Below are 20,559 nucleotides of genomic sequence, written 5' to 3'. Positions count from 1 at the left end.
AAAGATTGTTTATTTATCTAATAAAATTTACAATATAATTTCTCAATAAAAGATGTATTTACAAAGAAGATTGTGAAAATCACTAATAAATTATATTATAAAGAATATTACATTTTTACAATATAGCAGCATTTTATTTTTTTTATTAAAAAAACATCAAATAAATAAATTTATTTTCATTTCAAAATATAATAATATAAATAAAAAATATTAAATCATATCATGTTTATTTGTTGATAATAATAAAATATTTACATTAAATATAAATAAAATAAATTATTTTACTAAAATAAATAAATAATAAGTAGTGCTAACGCTAAGCATCGAGGCAGAATTTTGACTAATTTATTTTAGCCAATTTTTAGGCTTAGCCCATTTTTAGGCTTAGCCAATTTTTAGGCTTAGCCGATTTTTAGGCTTAGCCTAATTAGGTTTAGCCGATTTTTAGGCTTAGCCTAATTAGGTTTAGCCGATTTTTAGGCTTAGCCTAATTAGGCTTAGCCGATTTTTAGGCTATACCTAATTAACATAGCCGATTATTCCACCTAAAATCTCGGCTAAGCCGTTTTTAGTCGGCTAAAATTAGCCGATTACGCAACACTACACTTGACATAAAAAATTTTTGAAAAATATAGCGATATCTCGCTAAACCTTTATTTTCCTATTAAAAATATTATAATATATTTCGATGAAACAATATCAGGATTTTGACAATATGTAATTGTAACGCTTTAATCTCAGTTGAAATACATTTTTGGCGAAATCGTATAAATCTATATCGAGCCGGTTATTATAAGCGATTTTCTGTTTGATGAAGTAGGAAGCATTTTGGTACGATTGTATCCATTCAGTGTGGTTCAAAAATTCATAAGTCCAGGAAAAATTTAAACCCAACATTTTATAAAAAAGGAATCGAGATTCGTTAGAATATTCGGGAATCGCGAAGGCCTGAAACCCATTCAGCAAATTATATTTGGCATTCTTGAGCAATAAATCATCCTTTTGATCAGCGGTTAGGCTTTTTTTAAATATATTGGTACATAAAAAATCATACATTCCTTTTTGTACATTTTGGTAGCTATTATAAAATATCTCAAACTAAATTTAAATATATTTTCTAAAAAAGTATAGTTTAAACTTTGTTCTATTTATTGAAACTATTTTCCACAATCATAGCAAGGTAAAGTAATTTGGACAAGTTTTTTTTATTTATATTGGTTTTAGTATTTGAAATATTAAAAACAATATATCAGTAATTATAATACCTTTTATTACATTCTATCGAAGGTAAATCAGCGAAATGTCTAGTCATTCTATTGTTAGACCAGCTTTTACTGCAGGAAACAAAATCCACAAGAGTCAAATTTTTGGTATATTTAGAGAAACAATCAGGTTGTTGGATTATTTCATCATGGCATACTATGTAAGATTTGTGCCAATCTTGGTTTCTCCTGATATGCATAAATTCGCTCACATATCTAGCTATCGGATCCCTCACGAGACTTATGAAATACGTTCTATAAAATATTTTTTAAAAAAAATTTAATTAAAAAAAAATTTGGGTAGGTTTTGCCATTTCTAACAACAATATATACTCAGGGCTAATCCTGAAAAATGGAGGAATGGAATACCAGGATTGTGGATACTTATAATGGATATCATTGCACTTAGAATGCCAGATAGAACTTAGGTTAATAAAGATACACTATTCGATATTAAGCTCAAGACCAATATGACCAATAATACATTCATTTGAATATACATAAATAAATAATTTTTAATGCTGTAAATGTTACTTCAAAAAAGAAACGCGTTACTCGTTACAACTTTGAAAAAAAAGGAACGCGTTACAGTTACTTGTTTTATTGTTAAAAAAGGAACGTCGCTATTCAAAAAGGTTAACTCCTATACCTCATTACTTAAAAAATACCCCATAAATAATAAATATAAAATTATATAAAAATATATATTATAAGATGGGATCTTTTTGTAATAATTTTTTATTTATTTTTTAAAAACAATTGTTTTTCAAAATTTTGACCAGATAAATAAGAACGTTTAGGGCTCAACCCAATTTTCTCTGTGTTAAAAACACACCTTCAACTGGCGTAGAGGATGGGAGGGTTGTATTATATTTAATAAAGAAACGTTTTAATTGGGGGATATTAAAAATATTAAGAGAATGATCTTTATTTTCAAAAAAAACACTTTATTAGATCATCTTCGCAAGAATCTTCATTTAGATACTCATCAAAACTTTTTTTTATTTTTATATATAGAAACCAAATCTGATTTTCCTTTATATTTTTCAAGATATTTTTAAACTGGAAATAATTTCGTGCCTTTTCCTTCGATGATCTTTAATTTTATCCATGGCTAATACAATTTAAATAACGCGTGAACGATTGCTGAGAGTTTATATTCATCTTTATAGATGTGTTCGAATATTGAATATAATCCAAAATATAAATTATAAACAATATATCAACTGTATTTATTTTATCTATGCCATGTAAATTTCATTAATAAGCGGTTTACAAAATTTGATATTAATTATTGTCATTTCTTAAGTTTGTAGAAAATGATAAATTATGGCATTTATGCCTTTATATTTCATACTATTGATATGTAATAAAATTACTTATATTTTAATTTAATGATTGAGTTTTTTAAAATATTATATTTATGATTAAAACATTATGAAGAAAAAGAATACTTCTTTTAATGGTTATTTATTTTTATATTATAAGAAAAACAAATATGATTTTTAAGGTAAACCCGGCCGAAGGCCGGATAAAAGGGCCGAAGACACGTTAAAGTGGGGGGGGGTCTGGAAGCTAAGCCCCCCAGGCATTTATATGTATGGGCCCTCTCTAAGAAAAATTCCTAGCTACGCCACTGATTATTAAAATTTGTCAAAGTAATGTAAATTAATTAGATTAACAATCTTGATTGATTGTAATTCAATAACAAAAATATAATAAATAAAACAAAAATGAAGATTTATTTGGAACTTGTAAATTAAACTTTAAATTGTTCATACATCAACAAGAACTTATTTGATTTGATACAAAAACATATTTATCTCTTATTTTATTTACCCTCGCGAAGTTGTTATTTTATTTTGTTAAATTCAAATATTATTTACTGAAAAAAGCTTTATATAAATATATCTTAAATTTTAGAAATGAAGATAGAAAATGTACTTTTATTTTATAATTTTGTATATAAAATATAATCATAATAAATTAAATTCTTTTTCCACCACCATAAACTTCAGGTAGTTGATCTAAATTTAAAAAAAAAATAAAGTAACGGATAACGTTTTGCGTTACCGCTACTCAAATAAAAGAAGAAACGCGTTCTCATTACGTTTTTGAAACAAGTAACGAATAGAATTCCTTTTCTATTAGTACCGACGTTACTTTAGGCGAATAATTTATAGTTAAGTGCAATTCATAATTTTCATAACTATATTCATAATAGGAAATAAGGTTGAGAGTTTGGAAGTGATGGATAAACGTAAAAGAGGAAGGCCAAAACTTCAATGGGGCCATAAAGTTAGAGCCAATATAAAGAAGTATAAATTAGATAAAAGAGATAGTATGAATAACATAAAGTGGAGAGGGATGTTGAAGGAGCTTACCACCAGAAAAGGTGAAAGCTAAAGAGAGAAAATATTTATATTTATATTAGACTTTAAAAAATAATTTTAATTTTTTTTATTTAATTTTATAAAATATGTAGGTAATATGCGTATCAAAACATTTAGCTTAGCAAGTTTTTACAGAACCCTTATGCATATCTGTATATATATTTTGAAATTTATTAAAGCCTAAATCTAAATTGACCATCCTCAGTAACTTAGTAATTACATGAGAAAAATTATTTTGTTTTCATTTAAATAAATTTGGAATTTAAATTAAAAACTGGACCATTTCTACAAAAGCATCCTTCATAAAGCGACTTATTATTTGTATTATAGCAAGTATATAGTAAATGTTAATCCGGGTTTATATCAAATCGTTAAGTTGTATTTCAACATGTATATTAGTAGCTCCCCTATGAATTTGAAACATTTTGTCATCAACATTTAAACAACTCTTGATTTATATTATATTTTTTATATAAATTTATACAAAAATTTACTGCGAAATTGTCTGAAATTCACATGGGTATTCAATACATGCTGAAATACGATTTCGGCAAAATCAGGTCTTTCAAAATTAAAAAATATTACTTTTTAAAATTTTCTAAACACCCGAGTAAAAGAAGAATAGATTAAACTCCTACCACATATAATACTGTTATTTAATTTAATGAACATTAAACCTTTCCAAGTTGGTTTTCCTCATGGTGTTATAATCAATGCCAGGGCCAGATATTCGACCATCCTTGATTTCGATAGCATTACTTTTAATATACGATTTCCATTTATCCTTATAATTTTGGTGCAATTCTAAGTATTTTATCCATATAGGCAAACATCTTCTGACCCATATGAAGGGAGGATGGACTCCGCATAATTTAGAATTATAATTGAATCTCGAAAAAAGCCAGGTTTGGAATGAATCATTGGAATGGGCTTTTACATCCCTGGGACAATTACATCTGTGAACTAGTTTCACAATTCTTTTACAGTGACATCTAGGCGCACCAATGACGTCATGGGTTAAGACATATTCGAAACGAGTTCCACCCGTCTTCTGCACGTGAATGAAGGCAAGTAGGTCGCTGGAAAAATTGAATTTTATTGGTTTTATTGGATCACCAATCAAGTCCAATTTCGAAGCTGGTTTTAAAAGATTATAATCATCCGATATTGAATTCACCTGGATATAATATACCCTATCACCAATAATGAGCCAAAATAAATATAATGTATACGCTATCAAGATATAATAAATTTTTTTAATCATCAAATAAAAATATTATACAAATTAACTTGCTATTTTATTTATATAATATTTACCTTTTTGAATATTTACCTTATTGAATATTTTGTATATTGAAAATTGAAGTCAGCATAAAATATTTTGTTTTTCTAATTTTTATAAATATTAATTTTCTAAATAATCGAAAATTTTGTTTAATAATTTACTTTTTCTGAAATTATGTGGCCCGCATATATTATTTATTTTCTTTCGGGAGATACTTCCAATTTACCATCCATTCATTGATTATGCCTAGAATTCCAATTAAAAAAATTCCCAGAGTAAGCCCATTTAAAAAATAACTAAGGGATCAATTTATAAATACTTTTTTTCTGTCAAATAATTTCATTTAAAAACGATTTCAATAACCATAAAGTTGATGGTCTCGTACTTGTCCTTCCAGAAACCCGAAAAATCACAATAAAAACTCCATAGATTCTTCTTACTCATTCATACCCATCGCACGCTCCATTCATACCAGGCTCGAGAGCATAAGTTCAATGATTTTTTAAAGAATTATGGAGACGGATTGGAGAAAGACTGATCATTCAAAGGAATCTCTTTTATATAGAACATTGCTTGCTACCGCGATTATTAATTCAAACTATCCAAATTTTATTTCTTCCAACGAATAATCTTCCATGCCTTCTTATGCTTAATTTTCTCCTCTTTCTTAGTTTTTCTTCACTATTTTCTTTCTAGATTTTGTTTTTTTAAAAAAAATTTCATACCTTTTTTTCTCCTTAATTATAATTTCATATTTATAGTCTTTATGTTTTTCTTTCTTTGGTTGTTGCTTCTTTCGGGGGATTTTTTAAAATGTTTTTTTTAAAAATAAAAATATCAATATTGGATTGGTTATTTTTCTGATAGATTAATTTTTTTTAAAAAAATTTTAAAATTTTATATCTAAATATAAATATTATCACTTCCTAGCTTTTTGAATTTTTAACATATTTAAAGCTATATCAGATTATTATTAGAGTATATATAATAAATATATATATTTCCTAGATGAATAAATTGATAACGAAGAAGCAACTTATGAGTTTTGTTTAAATAAACAATTAATACCGTCAGGAATAAAACATACTTGTTCCATAATGTAATTAGAAAAATACAAGACTTTGCAAAATTATATTAGTATATTTCAATTTAATGAATAAAACGAAGTTCTTAAAATTTAAGTAATAACCCCCCAAAATTTGATTTTTTTAAAATGATTGTTTAAATTTTAATAATATATTTCGATTTAATGAAAAATATTGCGTCAAATCTAAAAATTTAATTGACCTCCCCCTCCTCACTCAATATGTAAACGCTGTATACATATTTTAGAAAACCAATCAGAAAAAGAAACAATCCAATATTAATATTAAAAAATAAACACAAAAATATGGTAAATGGTTTGTGAGCCATAATTACCATTGGTTATTATTTTTATTTATATATCTGTCTTATCATTGGTTGAAGTTTATTAGTTTATCTGTCTTATAATTGGTTGAATTTTATTTATCTATTATATTTTAAAATATTTTTTTTGATGAATGATATTTTTATTATCAAAATTTTGGTTGTTAATTGTTACACATATACATTTTTTTAAAATATTTTTAATAAATGTCTAAAATATTTAATTTAACTGTCAACCCGGCTAATAGAAGCATAAATACCCAATTTGGCGCGACCTCAAATAAATTATGTTAAATCTGGGAGGTCCCAGTTTATGGAAGATTACATAAACATATTTATTTAAAGAAGAGAGAAAATATAAATTTATTGAATATCTTTATAAAGTTTTAATTCCTATTATAAATATATAAAACATAAATTTCATTATACATTTTTATATTTAAAAAAATAAATCGTACTGCTTATGAACACTCCCAAAAATTGTACAACCTATAACAGAACAAGAAATAATCACATGCCTTAAGCATATGAAAAACAACAAAGCTAGGGGTCCAGATGATATTGCAAAAGAAAGCCTTAAAGCACTAGGAGATGATGGAATTCATCTCCTTACAAATCTGTACAATAAAATACTGGGAAATGAAAAGATCCCTCAAAAATGGAAGCAGAGCTACCTAAGTTCCTATTTTCAAAAATAAAGGGGATCCACACAATTGTCAAAATTACAGGGGCCCAAAACTAATGTCACACTGTCTTAAACTCTACGAAAAAATAATAGAAAAAAGGTTAAGTGACATAATAAAAATAGGAGAGACTCAGTTTGGCTCTATGGCTGGAAGATCAACAACTGATGCTATCTGCGCAATTAGGCAAATGAGTTAAAAATACAGGAAAAAGAACAAAAAGCTACACATGGCCTTCCTTGCTCTAGAAAAGGCCTTCGATAGAATCCCAAGAAAACTTATCTGGTAGGCGCTACGCCATAAAAAGGTTCCCAAAAAATATAAGAATAATACAGGATATGTATATGGGCCCTACAACAATGGTCCGTAGCACAACTGGTACTTAAACAGGCTTCATAATAGTTGAGGGAGTTAATCAAGGCGACTCTCAGCCCACTTCTCTTCATAACAGTAATAGATGTATTAGCACAGTCTATACCACAAACAGTACGGTGGAATATGATATTGCGATACTTGCCGAATCCAACGATATGAAAGATAAATTAATGAGCTGGATAAATATCATAGAAAAGCACGGACTAAAGGTAAATAGAGAAAAGACGGAGTATATGGTGATAGGAGGAGATGAAACAGAGACTATTGATATAAATGAATGGCAGATATCGGTAATTGAAAGCTGCAAATATTTGGGCTCCACTATACAAACAAACGGCACAATAGAGAAAGAGATAAAGAGTACAATTAATCAAGGGTGGTTAAAGTGGAGATCTTTATCTGTAGTGCTTTTAGACAAAAGAATCCCACACAAATTGAAGGGAAAAATTTACAGTTCCATACTACAACCATCCTATATAGTTAGGAAACATGGCCAACCAAAGCAGACGAGAGAAATCTACAAACTATGGAGATGGTCGATAACCGATATTTTAAAAAATGTAACATCGGCCCGATCTGATAAAATTATACTCTACTTTGCACCAAATCTCTGCAAGGAACTGATTAAACGGGCAATAACATTCTCTAATTTATCGAAACGGTGATTTCAAAATCTTGTTATAGTGTTTTTCCATAATGTTTTTATAAATATTAGAAGAAAACCTTATTTTTTAAAATTTTTCTTTCATTTTTCTACATATAAGCTTTTTTTTCTCAATCTGACATTTTTAAATTTATTCAAGGCCGCATTCATAGATCCTGCCAAGCATCTGATCGATTCTTAAAATCTGTTTATTAGAGCAATTTTTCTGTCTTAATATTGTCTTTAATTATATTCATAATAATAATCTAAGAATTATTGATTTATAGTAAAGAAAAATTGATCTCATAAACATATTTAAAAAATAATCAATCATGGTAAATCGTGTTGGATTGGATCCCTCTAGAAAGAAGTGGTCAAAATTGATCAATCATCAAAATTAGAGAAATAATGCTAAAAATGTCAGATCGGCCAGAAAAAAGTTTGACGAATGGCTATCCTAGTTCGAAACTCATTGAATTTAAACCAAAGTTTTCTTTAAAAAAACCAGCGTTTTTTTTTATTGTGGAAAATATAAAATTTATTTTCTAATAAAAAAAGGAACTATACAATTACAATAAGTATTATATTAAAATAATATACATATATAATATTATATAAAATGTCAAAAAAAAACACAAAAGAAATTCAATCAAAAAAAATAATACAAATATTTTTTTAGTGTATAATATAAATATATAAATAACGGGAATATAAAATTTAGGGTTTTGGTGGGAGGGAATGTGATTTAAATCACATAAATAATATTTTCATTAAAATATTTTAAATTAGTGTTTTGTCGCGCGTATAAATAAAATCGTTTTTCTGTCTAGCTTTGGCTATAATTTGTGTATTCGTTTTTGCGTAGACACAGCATGTAAAAATAAAATAAGCATTCGCGCGGAAATGTTTTGAATTATAATTTTGATAAATAAAAAAAATAAATAATTGATGAAGGAGGATATTGCAATATAAAATTAGATGAATGTATTTTTATGAATGAATGTTATTTTTTAATCACGAATAAGAAATACTCTTTTTTTTAAGTTTATAGTAAAAAAAATAAATAAATAAAGTTTTTACTTGGGAATGTTAATAAAAGTTCTAAGGAAAAAAAAGAATAATACAAAACAACTTAGGAATGAATGACATTTGGAAAAAAACATATGTTCATGATTACGGTTCGCGCCAATTTTTGTTCAAACATATATGAAATTCAAAATGGGGCATAATGATAATTATTTTAAAATTTATATATTTTTTTCTTATGGAGATTTTTTATTCCATTTGGTGTGATCGATTAAAAAGCAGCACACAGTGCCATTTGTCATACCAACTATCAGGTATCTGAATTTTATTTTGTAAAAAATATAATATTTACATTTTTTTAAAAAAGGCATGAATAATAAACTAGAAAGTAGGAGCTTTCTTTCTTAAAATTGAAAATAAAAACTTGTTTTGAAGGGAAAAAGTCATGCATTTGATATCCAAAGTTGAATCATCCGGCGTTTGATAAGAGTACAATGGGTGAAAGTCATCGTATAAGTCATAAAATTCAACTTTATTGGTATGGGTTATTATGACCAACACTTCTTGCACGAAACTTTGGGAGAAGGTATCCATTAACTATAATAAAACAAAGATTCAAAGATTGTATATTAATTTAAAAAAATATTCAGGAGCGTAGCCAGGGATTTTATAGGGGGGGGGGGTAAGTTATTAATATATTAAAATAGTTTTTTGGAATATAAATCATTGTTTTAAAAATAGACAATTTCAAACAGATCCGGGCTAAGGTAAACCATAAAATAAAACTAATTAGCAAATAAGTTCAGTGTTTATTAAATTTTCGTGTTTTTATCCTTAGAGACTTGGAGGCCAGGTGCTAAGCCCTGATACATGGTCCGTATTTTGATCTTTTTAAATAAACCAGGGCCGGGCCGAAAACGAAATATTTTTAAATCGCTATTATTTATAAATATTAAAAATATTTTTTAAAAAAATCCGGGCCTGCAAATCGTCCCGCTGCAGGTCTCTTATATTCTTTGATGGCATGTAAATTATCAAATTTTTAAAAACCAACTATATAACAACCGTTTTATAATTATAATCCCTTTAAATAATCTTTAGAAAAAAGTTTTAATGCAAATTTTAAAATAATTTACTTTGATTTTTGCGTGGTAAAACGATTTGGTGTCAACTAAATACCCGTTTAATGAGAATACGTTTATTATATGACTGTCCAAACAGGTGATCACGTCTCCCTGAGAACTCAATATTATTTGACTTATGTTGTAGAGACTCTTAGAAATTTTTTCCTCTAATTTTCTCGTGACGACGGTAGTCAATTTGTAGTCATCATTTTTGATAGGTGCTATGCTGGATTCTATCATTGTCAATTTTTTTGTGGGAGGGAGGATGGCATGCATGATTTGACCATTAACGTTGTGAATTAGGCAAAGGTTGTCTTAATGAGATAAATTATAAATAATAGAATATGATTAAGGAAAAGCCGAATACATACCCCCCCCCCCTTCCTCTTCGATTCAGTAATATATATTTAAAATTTAAAAAAAAACATAAAATATAGTTTTAACCATGAAAAAGGCCCAAGTCTTAATCGTTCACCTATATATAGCATTAATAAACTTCGGAATTTTCCTCTCATCATTACATTGATAGCAGAGTTTATGTATTTTTTCCTGCCTTCATTCGAGATATACATGCTAGCAGATTGCTCAGAGCGGATTTTATTGGTTAGCTTCCATATCTATTTGTTTTGGCCCACAAGGTTTGAAAATCAATGTTCAAAAAGGCGTATTACCAGAGTTTATTAATGCGATAGGCTATCAATGTATTCCCTGATTAATTTTATAATTCTTTCTTTTAAAATTTAAGATAAGGTCAATTAATCACATATAATAATATAAAAAATATTGTCTTTAAGTTGTTAAAATTAATATAAAATTATTAAACATAATATTTGAAGAAAAAAAAGAGACCATAAATTATTACTTTTAGAGAGGCTAAGCACTATTCCCAACTCAGTAGACAAAGCGATGGATACAATTCCACTTTCATGGCCTATAAGAGTTACCAGAGGAAAAGGTGATTCTCCTTTAATAAATAATGCAATTAAAAAATATAATAATAATAATGTTATATGTAGTCACGTGATCACCACTTTCATCTTCCTCTACTCAATTATGGTAAAGTGCCAAAACCAGGACTGGTTTAGATTGTTCCACAATTCGAAGAAAAAAATTTCAAAAATGGTGGTCGCATTCAGATTGAGTTTAGAAACCAAATGAAATAAATTTATTTTATCCGCTAAATTGGTTGACCCTTCACTACTTAATTCTATCCATCCCATATTTATTTTTATCTTATAGATTATGATATTTTTTTAATATATTTTCTGGCAAAAGATTTAAATTTTCATTTATTGAACGAATGAAATAATATGATCTCCCCTAACTCGAAGAAACGGATGAAGCCATAGCACCCATCACGTGATTGCTGGCAGAATACCACCGCCATATTTTAACGGTGGCATCGCGTGACCCCGTTGCAAAATAAAAATCTTGCGCTACGTCGAAAGCGGGATTGGCGATGCTTTCGTTATTTCCCGGGAGATTGGAATTGGCGGTAATAAAGTTGTTGCTCAGCGAGGAAAAAGAATAGCCCGAGGAATTGTAAAAGTTATTGACGAAGGTGAAAGGAGAAATGGCGAGGCAGGTGACTATATCCCTGTGAGAGTAAACCGTTTGTATAACTTTACCTTCGAAGAATAAAATTATATTTCAAAATTTAAATAGAATTTTGTTTCTTATATTTATTAAAGGTGTAGATATATTTCGGTCACTGATATCGAATCATATGTATTTTTTTTAAAAAACTCTCTTTCACTAAAATAATTTAATTATGGATTTATGAATCATAATATTAAAAATTTTTTTTTGAATCCCTGATTAAGGAATCTGATATTATACTATAATTGCTCAACGCTAAGATAGATAGGACTTAGAAATTAGATTTACCTATTGGATAAGAATGAGATTGTAGGTTTATTTGATGTATAATTGAGCAGGGATCCAAACCGAAACGAATATCGGTTCGGATAAAAATAGCGGTTTAAGGTTCAGGTTCGGTGTTCGAACCTCTAAAATATTCAAACCTACATTCGAATTATGTTGGTTAAACGGCAATTTTAATAAAACCGGCAGGATAAAATAGAAATCCGGGTCCGACCCGGTACATCTCTATTTACTATATTAATTAATCATTGGTAAAGGTGGGCTTTAGTGATTATTAAAAATATAACTCAGGTCTAATTTCACCGCCATTCCATATGTAAAACTCAAAAGGCAACTACTAATTTTTGTTTCGACGGAAGTGGTGGTTTATCTTATAGAACCATTTTTTTTCAATTCTTTTAAGTTTTTTCGAAAATTTCTTTCCTTTAAATTTATTCTTAGTACAATATTAAAATAATTTTACCGTTATCACAATTTAGCACCCTAAAGCTTTTATCCCGAAATCCGGCTAAGACAAGATGACGACCATCGCGTGACGCTATGACGGAAGCCGGTCCGTATTTGTAACGAGGATCGACGTGATCGCGAACATCGCGTTGTATGCTGGCCGCCATTTTAGAGGAAACGGAGGTAGGTCCGGTGGATTGAGCTAATCAATTTTAATATTTATTTATAGAAAATCGCTATATTTAAAAAAAGTATTATGACTTACTTATAAAAAAAAATAGACCTCTCAAAATATTGTTCCCCAATTTATAAATAAAAGTTCCTCATCTGACCTAAGTAAAATACACAACAATCACGAAATTCATAATATGCAGGTAATCAATGCATTCTTTCAATCTTTTATGATCTATTTAAAAAAAAATAAACACTTGAATCCAATTTTCTATCAGAATGTTGGAGTTAGTTTAAACCAAAACTTAGGTTATACCGGTGCGCCGTCGGTTCACGTTGGCAATTTTCTCCACGCCAGAAAAGCCGCTAATTATGACGAGCCATACCACCGTGCTCTACTCTGATTTTTTTATGACGGCGGCGCGGCGCGTAAATTTTTTTAAAAATGAAACCTTTAAAACTTATAGAGCCTCATAGAAATGCAGAAAATGAGAGTTGAAGATAACGGTCAAATATCCAATTGGTATTTAGCTAAAATAGTTTGTATACAATTACTTTCAAGCAATGATTATGATAGCATAACAATCTAGAGCAAGAATGGCGCATTTTACTAGGCCAACATACTATACCGTGGCACTCTGAAACTTCTTAGATCTAATTAAGGTAGGAAAGTATTTTGTACACCTGCGATCAGTACACTTAACGAAACACTCTTTTCAACCGCTGAATAAATAAATGCTCAAAGAACCACTTTATTCTCCATCAATCTCGACAATTATAATTTAACTAAATTTGATTTCTAGTTTATTTATATTTTTTACATTATATTTTCATACGTAAATTTGTTTTAATAAAAATCGATAGATTACACATCGATAAATCTAACCTTAGCTAAATAGCAATTCCTTAGTCTATTTCGGAAAATGACAAATATATAAATTTATATAGGGATGGGACATAAAATGATTTAAGAATTAACTATATTACCAATGTTGGAACTAAGAATTGCCCAAATAAATTATATAAAAAAAATGTAATTTATAAATTAAATCCATTTTGTAAAATATGTAGCGCAGTTGACGCCAATTCATTAGGCGGTGGCCAATTCGGTCCGCTAAAAAACCGCCGCTGCGGATTGAGACTTCGGTGCACATGTCTAGTTATGGTATGTGCCTCTGACTTTAAATTTAAGCGAATTAAACTATGATTATCATAAATATATAAAATAATAATGCTCAGGCTTAATATTGAAACGATCTCTTTAATTCTTTCTGGGATTATCAAAAAACATTCTTCAAAATAAAAATCCTCTAAAACATTCATGTCTTTATATAACCAAATATTTACATACTGAAATAAAATATAATATTAAAAAAAATATATAATATATAGTTTTAATCTAATTTTATTGTAAATAAATCTTTATTACAATTTAAAAGATAATAAATGATATAGTATTGAAAATAATAGATATTTGATCATATATTAAAAATAATTAGGTTTTATATACAAATAATATTATTTATTTATATATTTTAAGAAGAATAAAAAAACTTAAAAAAGGATCTACGATGATCAGATTAGGCTGGGCTATCGTTTCTTTTTCGGCAAAGCTGGGAGGCATCAAATGAGCTTGAATTTCGATTTGCAAAAAAAAAATATGTAACAAAATTAAAGTAAATTTCTTGGGTAAGGTAAGGTAATACTATAAAATTAAAAGCTACAATTACTAATTAAATTTAAGATTCTATGAGTTTTAATATAAATAGTTTTCCCTTAACTTTTATAATCATGGTTCCACTTATTGACGGCAACGGTGAAATTGGAATTAATGAGCGTTAACAAATGTTGGTTATTGCTATTATACGAATTCGCCGAAGACGAAAAATCGAGCTTGGAAAGGGAAACGTGAATTATCGAAGCATTGAAGGGAAATTTTACGGTCGTGATTTCTTGGTCGGGTTTTATAGGCGTAAACATGCGAGGGCTCTTTATTTGTAGCGATAAAGAAAGTTATTTTTCATTTCATTTCATTTCAATTCTTTTTCTTTCTTTCTTTCTTTCTATTTATTTATTTCTTTTTTCTTTCTTTCTCTCCTTTTCCTCATACATACAAAAAATATGCAATTAAGGATCTATTGAAAAAGTAAAAAATAAATATACAATGTGCATGAGGGATTGGCGTGGGTGATGTGGTGAATCCAAAAGTTGAGACGGAGTTTGACCAAAGTTTTTGATCTGGTTTTCCAAGGCCTATATTTACATAAATTTTTAAAAATTCAATTTAATCAAAAAGGAAAAATGTAATTAAAAATAAATAGGACCAAAAATAATCTTGTTTTTGAATATAAAGATAAAAGAAATATAAAAGAATGAAATAAATAATACACGTTATTGAACGGTAGCTAATTGAAATAAAAAAAAGGCTACTTCTTTCAAAGGGATGTCCATCATATCGCGCAGATTAAAATTGTCCTCATAGGTTAGGTAATAGAATACGTTTAGGGCTTCCACCGCAGATGAACCTATTCATTTTATTTCAAAAAGGAGACAATTATTTTTCGTCAATCGGATTGGGGCGGTAAAAAAAAATGAAAATTTAAAATTTGGCCATATATTTGAGATGTAATAGAATACCTTCAAGGCATAATAAAAAGATAAAATGATATATTGTATTAAATTAAATTAATGTATTAAAAAATAAATAAATGTATTTTATATAAAAGGACGTAAAAAACATATAAAGACATTATTGAAATAAAATATTAGATTATTAAAATAAAATATTATATAATTACGACAATTTGTTAATAATTTTTTTTCATAAGTATCTTTAAAAAAAGTTTAATTGATAGTAAATATATAAATAATAAAAAATAATAATTTAAATTGAAAATTAATTTTACAGAAATATTATTTCATCCTAATAATAGGGTAAGCGGAAAATAATTCCCCGGGAAAAAATCCCTGTAAGATAATTCTCCTGTAAAAAAATCCTAGGAAAATAATTACCCGGGAAAAAATTCCCATAGAAAATTTATCCTCGGGAAAAATTACCCAATTTTTTTTTATAAATTATCAAAAATAACCTCGCCGCTTACGAAAATATTTCTAAAATATTATATTCAGTATTCTTTGAACGTTGAGTATTTATTCTAGGGAGGTTATTTCTTTAATCCACTTTTCATCTAGATAACAATAGATATTATAAAAACAGATCATGTTACCATATTATATTTACCACGAAGAAGGGGGGGGGGTATTCAACCCACACGTCACTAAAGTTAAAAAGATATATATAACATTAAATATGAATAGTAGAACACTATTCTGTTCTATACGTCTATATCAGTCTGAATCACGGACAAAAATAACAAAATGGAAATTTTTTATGTTAATACTATTGATTTAAAAATTGTATCTGATTAGAATTTTTTCAAAAAAGTATTGATCCAAATCACTGATTTGAAAATATTTTAAATATTAGAGGATTGGGCAACAACAGGATCTCCCACGAACGAGAGATTTCTTTTGCATGATAATGGCGGAGATTTAAATGAACGAATAATTATATTTGCTACCGATCATATGCTAAAAGATGCTAGCCGAGTCTTGGTATATAGTCAAAAATTTTAAATTGGCCCCTCATTTCCTTTTGTAGCTATATGCAATTAGGATACCCTTTAAAACCCTGTTTGTTAAGAAGAAAAAAGTATACAACGTACGAAGAAATTTTTAAGATTTTACTCGAAAAAGCCCAAGAACGGATTTTCCTTTTCCTAATTTTTTAGAAATCATTTTCGAGTATAATCACAAAATTGTTTATTATCCTTCAGTCACTGTTGAAAAACTAAGATATTTTGATTAAATAGTAAACATGAGCGTCAAGAAATTAAAAACAATTTTGTCATTATTGAAAATAAATAAAAACATTAATATTAAATAAAACCTATAGAATTGTTAATCTATCTATTTTTTCAACTTTTAGATAGAGATACCACCATCCAAGGATATTTCTATCATCTAACTCAATCTACCCATAAGAAGATTCAAGATTTAGGATTAGAAACATTCCAACGTTATGTTTTTTTGCAGCAATGATCGACAGATTAGAATTCTTACCTGTACATAATGTCAAACCGGTTAAAACAAAGAATTATTTGATAAAAAATATGTGAATGGAGAGTTATAAGAAATGGGAAAAATTTGTAAAGGCAAGTAGAGCCATTGTTTCATCCTGAAACATGGAAGTCGATTGCTGGGGAAAATAGAACAAATAATGTTATAATTCTATGTATATTTGTTTTAGTATGGTATCATACTTCTAGAGATATAAAATATAACTCAATTATCCAATATAAGGTAAAATATAGATTTTATTACTATTAACGAAATGTAGGCGTATTTCATAAATTATAATATTCCAGTTGTTCATTTATAATATTAAAATTCAATATAAATCTGTCCGTTAGTTGGCGTTAAACATTAAAAAGCATTAATATTGTTTCAAATATAAGTTTTCTTTTTTAGGAAAAAAAAAACAATTGATTAAAAATATACATTCTGAGACATTTACATGTGGTAGGGTATTAAGGAATTTTTATCGGGTGTAGTATGTGAGGCATGGAAGAATTTTAAAAATTTCATATCATCTAAAGCTAGAACCCGCTGACTAAGGTTATTAAAAAGACCATTTTTGAAAACGACCGTATTAAGATTTTAGCTATGTAAACCTGGAGATTTTACTTATAGATGATAGAAAAGTTTGGAACTCTTTTTCAATTTCGAGCCCTATTTTGGCTAAAATCTTAATCGGGTCGTTTTTATAAATTGATCCGATTCATGGTTTTTAACAATCCTAGCGGCGGCACTTGCGGGGTTTTTAAAAAAATATATATAACGTTCAATATTTATTAAAATTAACTATGAAAACTAAACAAAAGACTGATCTTATCGATTCTTAGACCGTAATTTCAGAATATTTGAAAATAATAAAGTATGAAATTAATTCCTTGAATTTTGTTTTTAATAATAGTTTAAAAGCATGCTCGGCTTCTTTCTTTCTTTCTACAAGCTATTTTTTAAAAAAAACAATAAAAATGTGGAAAAGATATGGATCTTTTTGAATTTGATAAATTATCTTGTTTCAATGAATGTAACAAGAGTATAAGTGGTAAATTATTTTTCAAATGGTGTTGATCTACTCCGATATTTTATTTATTTTGAAAATAAAATAAGAAAAATAATCGATTGAATTTCCAAAACAAATCTTGGGATAAAAATTACTAATTAAAAAAATATTCATTCCATTTACCCCCTCACCCAATTTATTTTTTCTAAACGTGTTTTAAAAAATATTCCAGGAAGTAAATTCATAATTTTATTCCCAAATATACCTCCCTTTTTTAATCAATAAATTAGCAGCTTCAACTGGCAATAAAATGATATTATTTGCTTCATTACAGTACCCATTACAAGAGTATTTGTGTTATTGGGTCAGAAAATATAAGCAATTGTGTTTTTTTAAAGTGGCCAGAAATTCGAGAATTACGGTTCATATATAGACAGACTGTTATTAAATTTTACAATTCGCGTTTTCTAACAAACGAAATATTCGAAAGGTGGTACCTATAATATCAATAACTAAATTCGAATAGGCTTCAAAGCTTCAGTAAAATCGTTATCAAAAAATTAATTATCTTTTCTACATAAAATCGCGATAAAATCGGAATAATTCCAAAATTATCGAAGCGCAAATTTAGGCGCAAATGTATGTAAAAAAATGTTAGAGATTTAAGCCAAATTCTGATGATTTGACAACCAACAACAAAACAGATACAAAAAAAACAATTATTAAGCAATGCAAAAGCTATTAAAATGTTAATTTTATTTTATAGAAAAATTCTTAAAAAAAATATATTGCTTTATGGCAACAGAATTCATTTTAACCATAAAAAAAGATATTGAGAAGTTATTGTTAATTTATTTATACTTTTCACATTTTTTCTCCTCTCCTTTCCTTCAGTCTTTTTTTTTGCATCCCTTGTATAAAAAAAAATATTTACCTCTCTGTTTATAACCGAAAATAAGGTCTATCCATCTATTAAGGCTACAGCTAACAATTTCCGATTCTAGGGCTTCGGCGTGAATCCTTACGAATTTATTGGGATCGTTCAAAGCCCATGGAGGTAATTCCACGTTACCCTTAACAACATGCAGAGATTCCTTATAATCATTTTGGAGAGGTCCACGATGGTCATTTTGGCAAAGCGGGTAAAGAGGGTAACCGTTTAGGTTACAAAGCATTTCAGGAAAGTAAAATAGTTCGGGGATCAGTTCCTGGCAAAAATAACGAATGAATGATTATATTTTGGGTTAAAAAAATATGAGATAGAAGGGAAATATTTTTAATTTATATAAAATACTTTTTGAATATTTAATTGAGGTACAATATAATTTATATTTAGAAAATTTGATCAATCAAATATGATGTTTTACTGATAAAAATAGCTGAATGCTAAACACGCAGAATCATATACTTATTTTACATTAAAAATAATTATATAAATCAATTTCAATATTTAAGTAATCGATATAATTGGCGACGAAGTAAAAAACCGTATCTTAAACGGTAAGAATTATTTAAATACAAAACAATGGCATATGAAAAATTATGCAATCAGTATTACGACGTGCATTTCGAGAAAAAGAAGAGAAATAACACTGAGAGAAGTAATATCGAGAAATCTAACCGGTCAACAAAGAGAGCGAATATAAAACTGAAAAGTAAGATTCAGATATTTTAAAGTATCCAAGACCCGGGAGTCTTAAGCATTCCGATTTAAATATAAAATAAGCATAAAGATCTTGTTCAAGTATTATTTGTGACCTTCCACAAGCAATGCTACAGAAATATTTGTTCGCTATACCTGCTCAAATTTATTACCATCTTATTTTCGGAAATAAAAATTTCCGACCTTAGTTTTGTTTGCACCCATATTTTCACTATAGAAAAGAAGGAAAGAAAATTTAGTTTTCAAAAAAGAAAAATATAACTATTTTCTCAATATATAATTTTGGGTGCTATATTCGATATTAACAATAAAAGTGTAAAAATATAATGTATATTTCTTTTCTTCAATATTTAAATTTCTATAAACGATGGTTCGTCTTCATTTACAAAAATTCTTTTTAAAATTACGTAAAACCATAATATTGGAGTGATAATGAAATGTACATTACATATTAAGTAAAAATAGGAATAAAATATAGAATATTATACGCAATGTTCAAACTTTAATATCGGAGGTATCCCTCTGGCAATTGTACCAGGCCGTTTTGATAGACCCGAAAATTCTGTTAGGATGATCAAACTTTCCACCGTGCAAATTTATGAAAAGGGTAGTGAATGGTTCCTTATTCATTCAATTTTAAAAATAAGTCAATTAATTATTTTCTATTTGATGATACCTGTACTTTCAGGGTAAATTGGGCTTAGGGTTAAGAATCTCATGATCAAGGATAATAAAAATAATTTTCCGATATCATTATTTAAACTTTAATATGGTCTCTCTTTCAGTTACAAGATTATGAATCATAATCATGCTATTTTTATTTGGAAAGAGGCCTTTCATTGGGAAATAATAAAAGACAAAAAACAAAAGATGATAGATATTAAAATATAATTTAATCCGCCTCTAATGTTCCCACGTTATTTCGAGTTTGAAAAATGTTTACAGATGTTTTTATAAAACCATTTTTTTCGACGTTTACAGATAGGAAGATTAAGACAAATTAAGCTAACGCGAGTTAGGGTTTGCAAATTACAACTGGGTTTAGATTTATACACAACTATAAGA

At 27.8% G+C, this 20,559-nt stretch overlaps 3 protein-coding genes across 5 annotated transcripts in view; 1 reads left to right on the top strand and 2 right to left on the bottom strand.

Moving 5' to 3' along the window:
- Nucleotides 1-699: 699 nt before the first annotated feature.
- LOC135931225 (heparan-sulfate 6-O-sulfotransferase 2-like) lies at nt 700-5,173 on the bottom strand. Its single transcript, XM_065468191.1, has 4 exons — nt 5,167-5,173; nt 4,333-4,792; nt 1,266-1,517; nt 700-1,018 (listed from the first exon to the last, which is right to left on the bottom strand). Exons 1-4 carry the CDS (start codon nt 5,171-5,173, stop codon nt 700-702), a joined length of 1,038 nt encoding a protein of 345 aa, XP_065324263.1.
- Nucleotides 5,174-6,874: 1,701 nt separating this feature from the next.
- Nucleotides 6,875-8,250, top strand: LOC135931219 (uncharacterized). Its single transcript, XM_065468179.1, has 3 exons — nt 6,875-7,025; nt 7,421-7,614; nt 8,209-8,250. The coding sequence occupies exons 1-3, from the start codon at nt 6,875-6,877 to the stop codon at nt 8,248-8,250; spliced, it is 387 nt and encodes a 128-aa protein (XP_065324251.1).
- A 469-nt stretch (nt 8,251-8,719) lies between these two features.
- The window catches only part of LOC135931920 (neurobeachin-like), a 68,417-nt gene continuing 56,577 nt past the window's right edge, over nt 8,720-20,559 (bottom strand). Inside the window, exons 41-52 of one of the 3 annotated variants that reach the window (XM_065469235.1) lie at nt 19,996-20,115; nt 18,766-19,039; nt 15,131-15,225; nt 14,864-14,953; nt 14,482-14,689; nt 14,255-14,332; nt 12,546-12,731; nt 11,524-11,826; nt 11,061-11,162; nt 10,211-10,512; nt 9,499-9,671; nt 8,720-9,392 (exon numbers count right to left, since the gene is read on the bottom strand). In XM_065469235.1, the coding sequence (XP_065325307.1) occupies nt 9,311-9,392; nt 9,499-9,671; nt 10,211-10,512; nt 11,061-11,162; nt 11,524-11,826; nt 12,546-12,731; nt 14,255-14,332; nt 14,482-14,689; nt 14,864-14,953; nt 15,131-15,225; nt 18,766-19,039; nt 19,996-20,115 (2,013 nt within the window). In that variant the 3' untranslated portion in view covers nt 8,720-9,310. The remainder of the gene's footprint in view (nt 9,393-9,498; nt 9,672-10,210; nt 10,513-11,060; nt 11,163-11,523; nt 11,827-12,545; nt 12,732-14,254; nt 14,333-14,481; nt 14,690-14,863; nt 14,954-15,130; nt 15,226-18,765; nt 19,040-19,995; nt 20,116-20,559) is intronic. The other 2 variants (XM_065469234.1, XM_065469236.1) reach the window with 2 other exon arrangements.

The sequence above is a fragment of the Gordionus sp. m RMFG-2023 genome, chromosome 1 (assembly GCF_954871325.1).
Source record: "Gordionus sp. m RMFG-2023 chromosome 1, tfGorSpeb1-WG-v2, whole genome shotgun sequence".
Classification (NCBI taxonomy): domain Eukaryota; kingdom Metazoa; phylum Nematomorpha; class Gordioida; order Chordodea; family Parachordodidae; genus Gordionus; species Gordionus sp. m RMFG-2023.
Note: the sequence above shows the minus strand (reverse complement) of the source record. Positions and strands in the feature narration are given on the sequence as shown.

What these genes read in the sequence shown, in the direction of transcription:
- LOC135931219 (XM_065468179.1), top strand. Translation starts at nt 6,875, where the DNA reads ATGAAAAACAACAAAGCTAGGGGTCCAGATGATATTGCAAAAGAAAGC. An exon ending in ATGGAAGCAGAGCTACCTAA is followed by an intron (nt 7,026 to 7,420) that starts GTTCCTATTTTC and finishes GTACTTAAACAG; the next exon opens with GCTTCATAATAGTTGAGGGA. An exon ending in TAGAAAAGCACGGACTAAAG is followed by an intron (nt 7,615 to 8,208) that starts GTAAATAGAGAA and finishes AATTTATTCAAG; the next exon opens with GCCGCATTCATAGATCCTGC.
- LOC135931225 (XM_065468191.1), bottom strand. An exon ending in AGGAAAACCAACTTGGAAAG is followed by an intron (nt 1,518 to 4,332) that starts GTTTAATGTTCA and finishes AATATTTTATAG; the next exon opens with AACGTATTTCATAAGTCTCG. An exon ending in TCGATAGAATGTAATAAAAG is followed by an intron (nt 1,019 to 1,265) that starts GTATTATAATTA and finishes ATTTAAAAAAAG; the next exon opens with CCTAACCGCTGATCAAAAGG.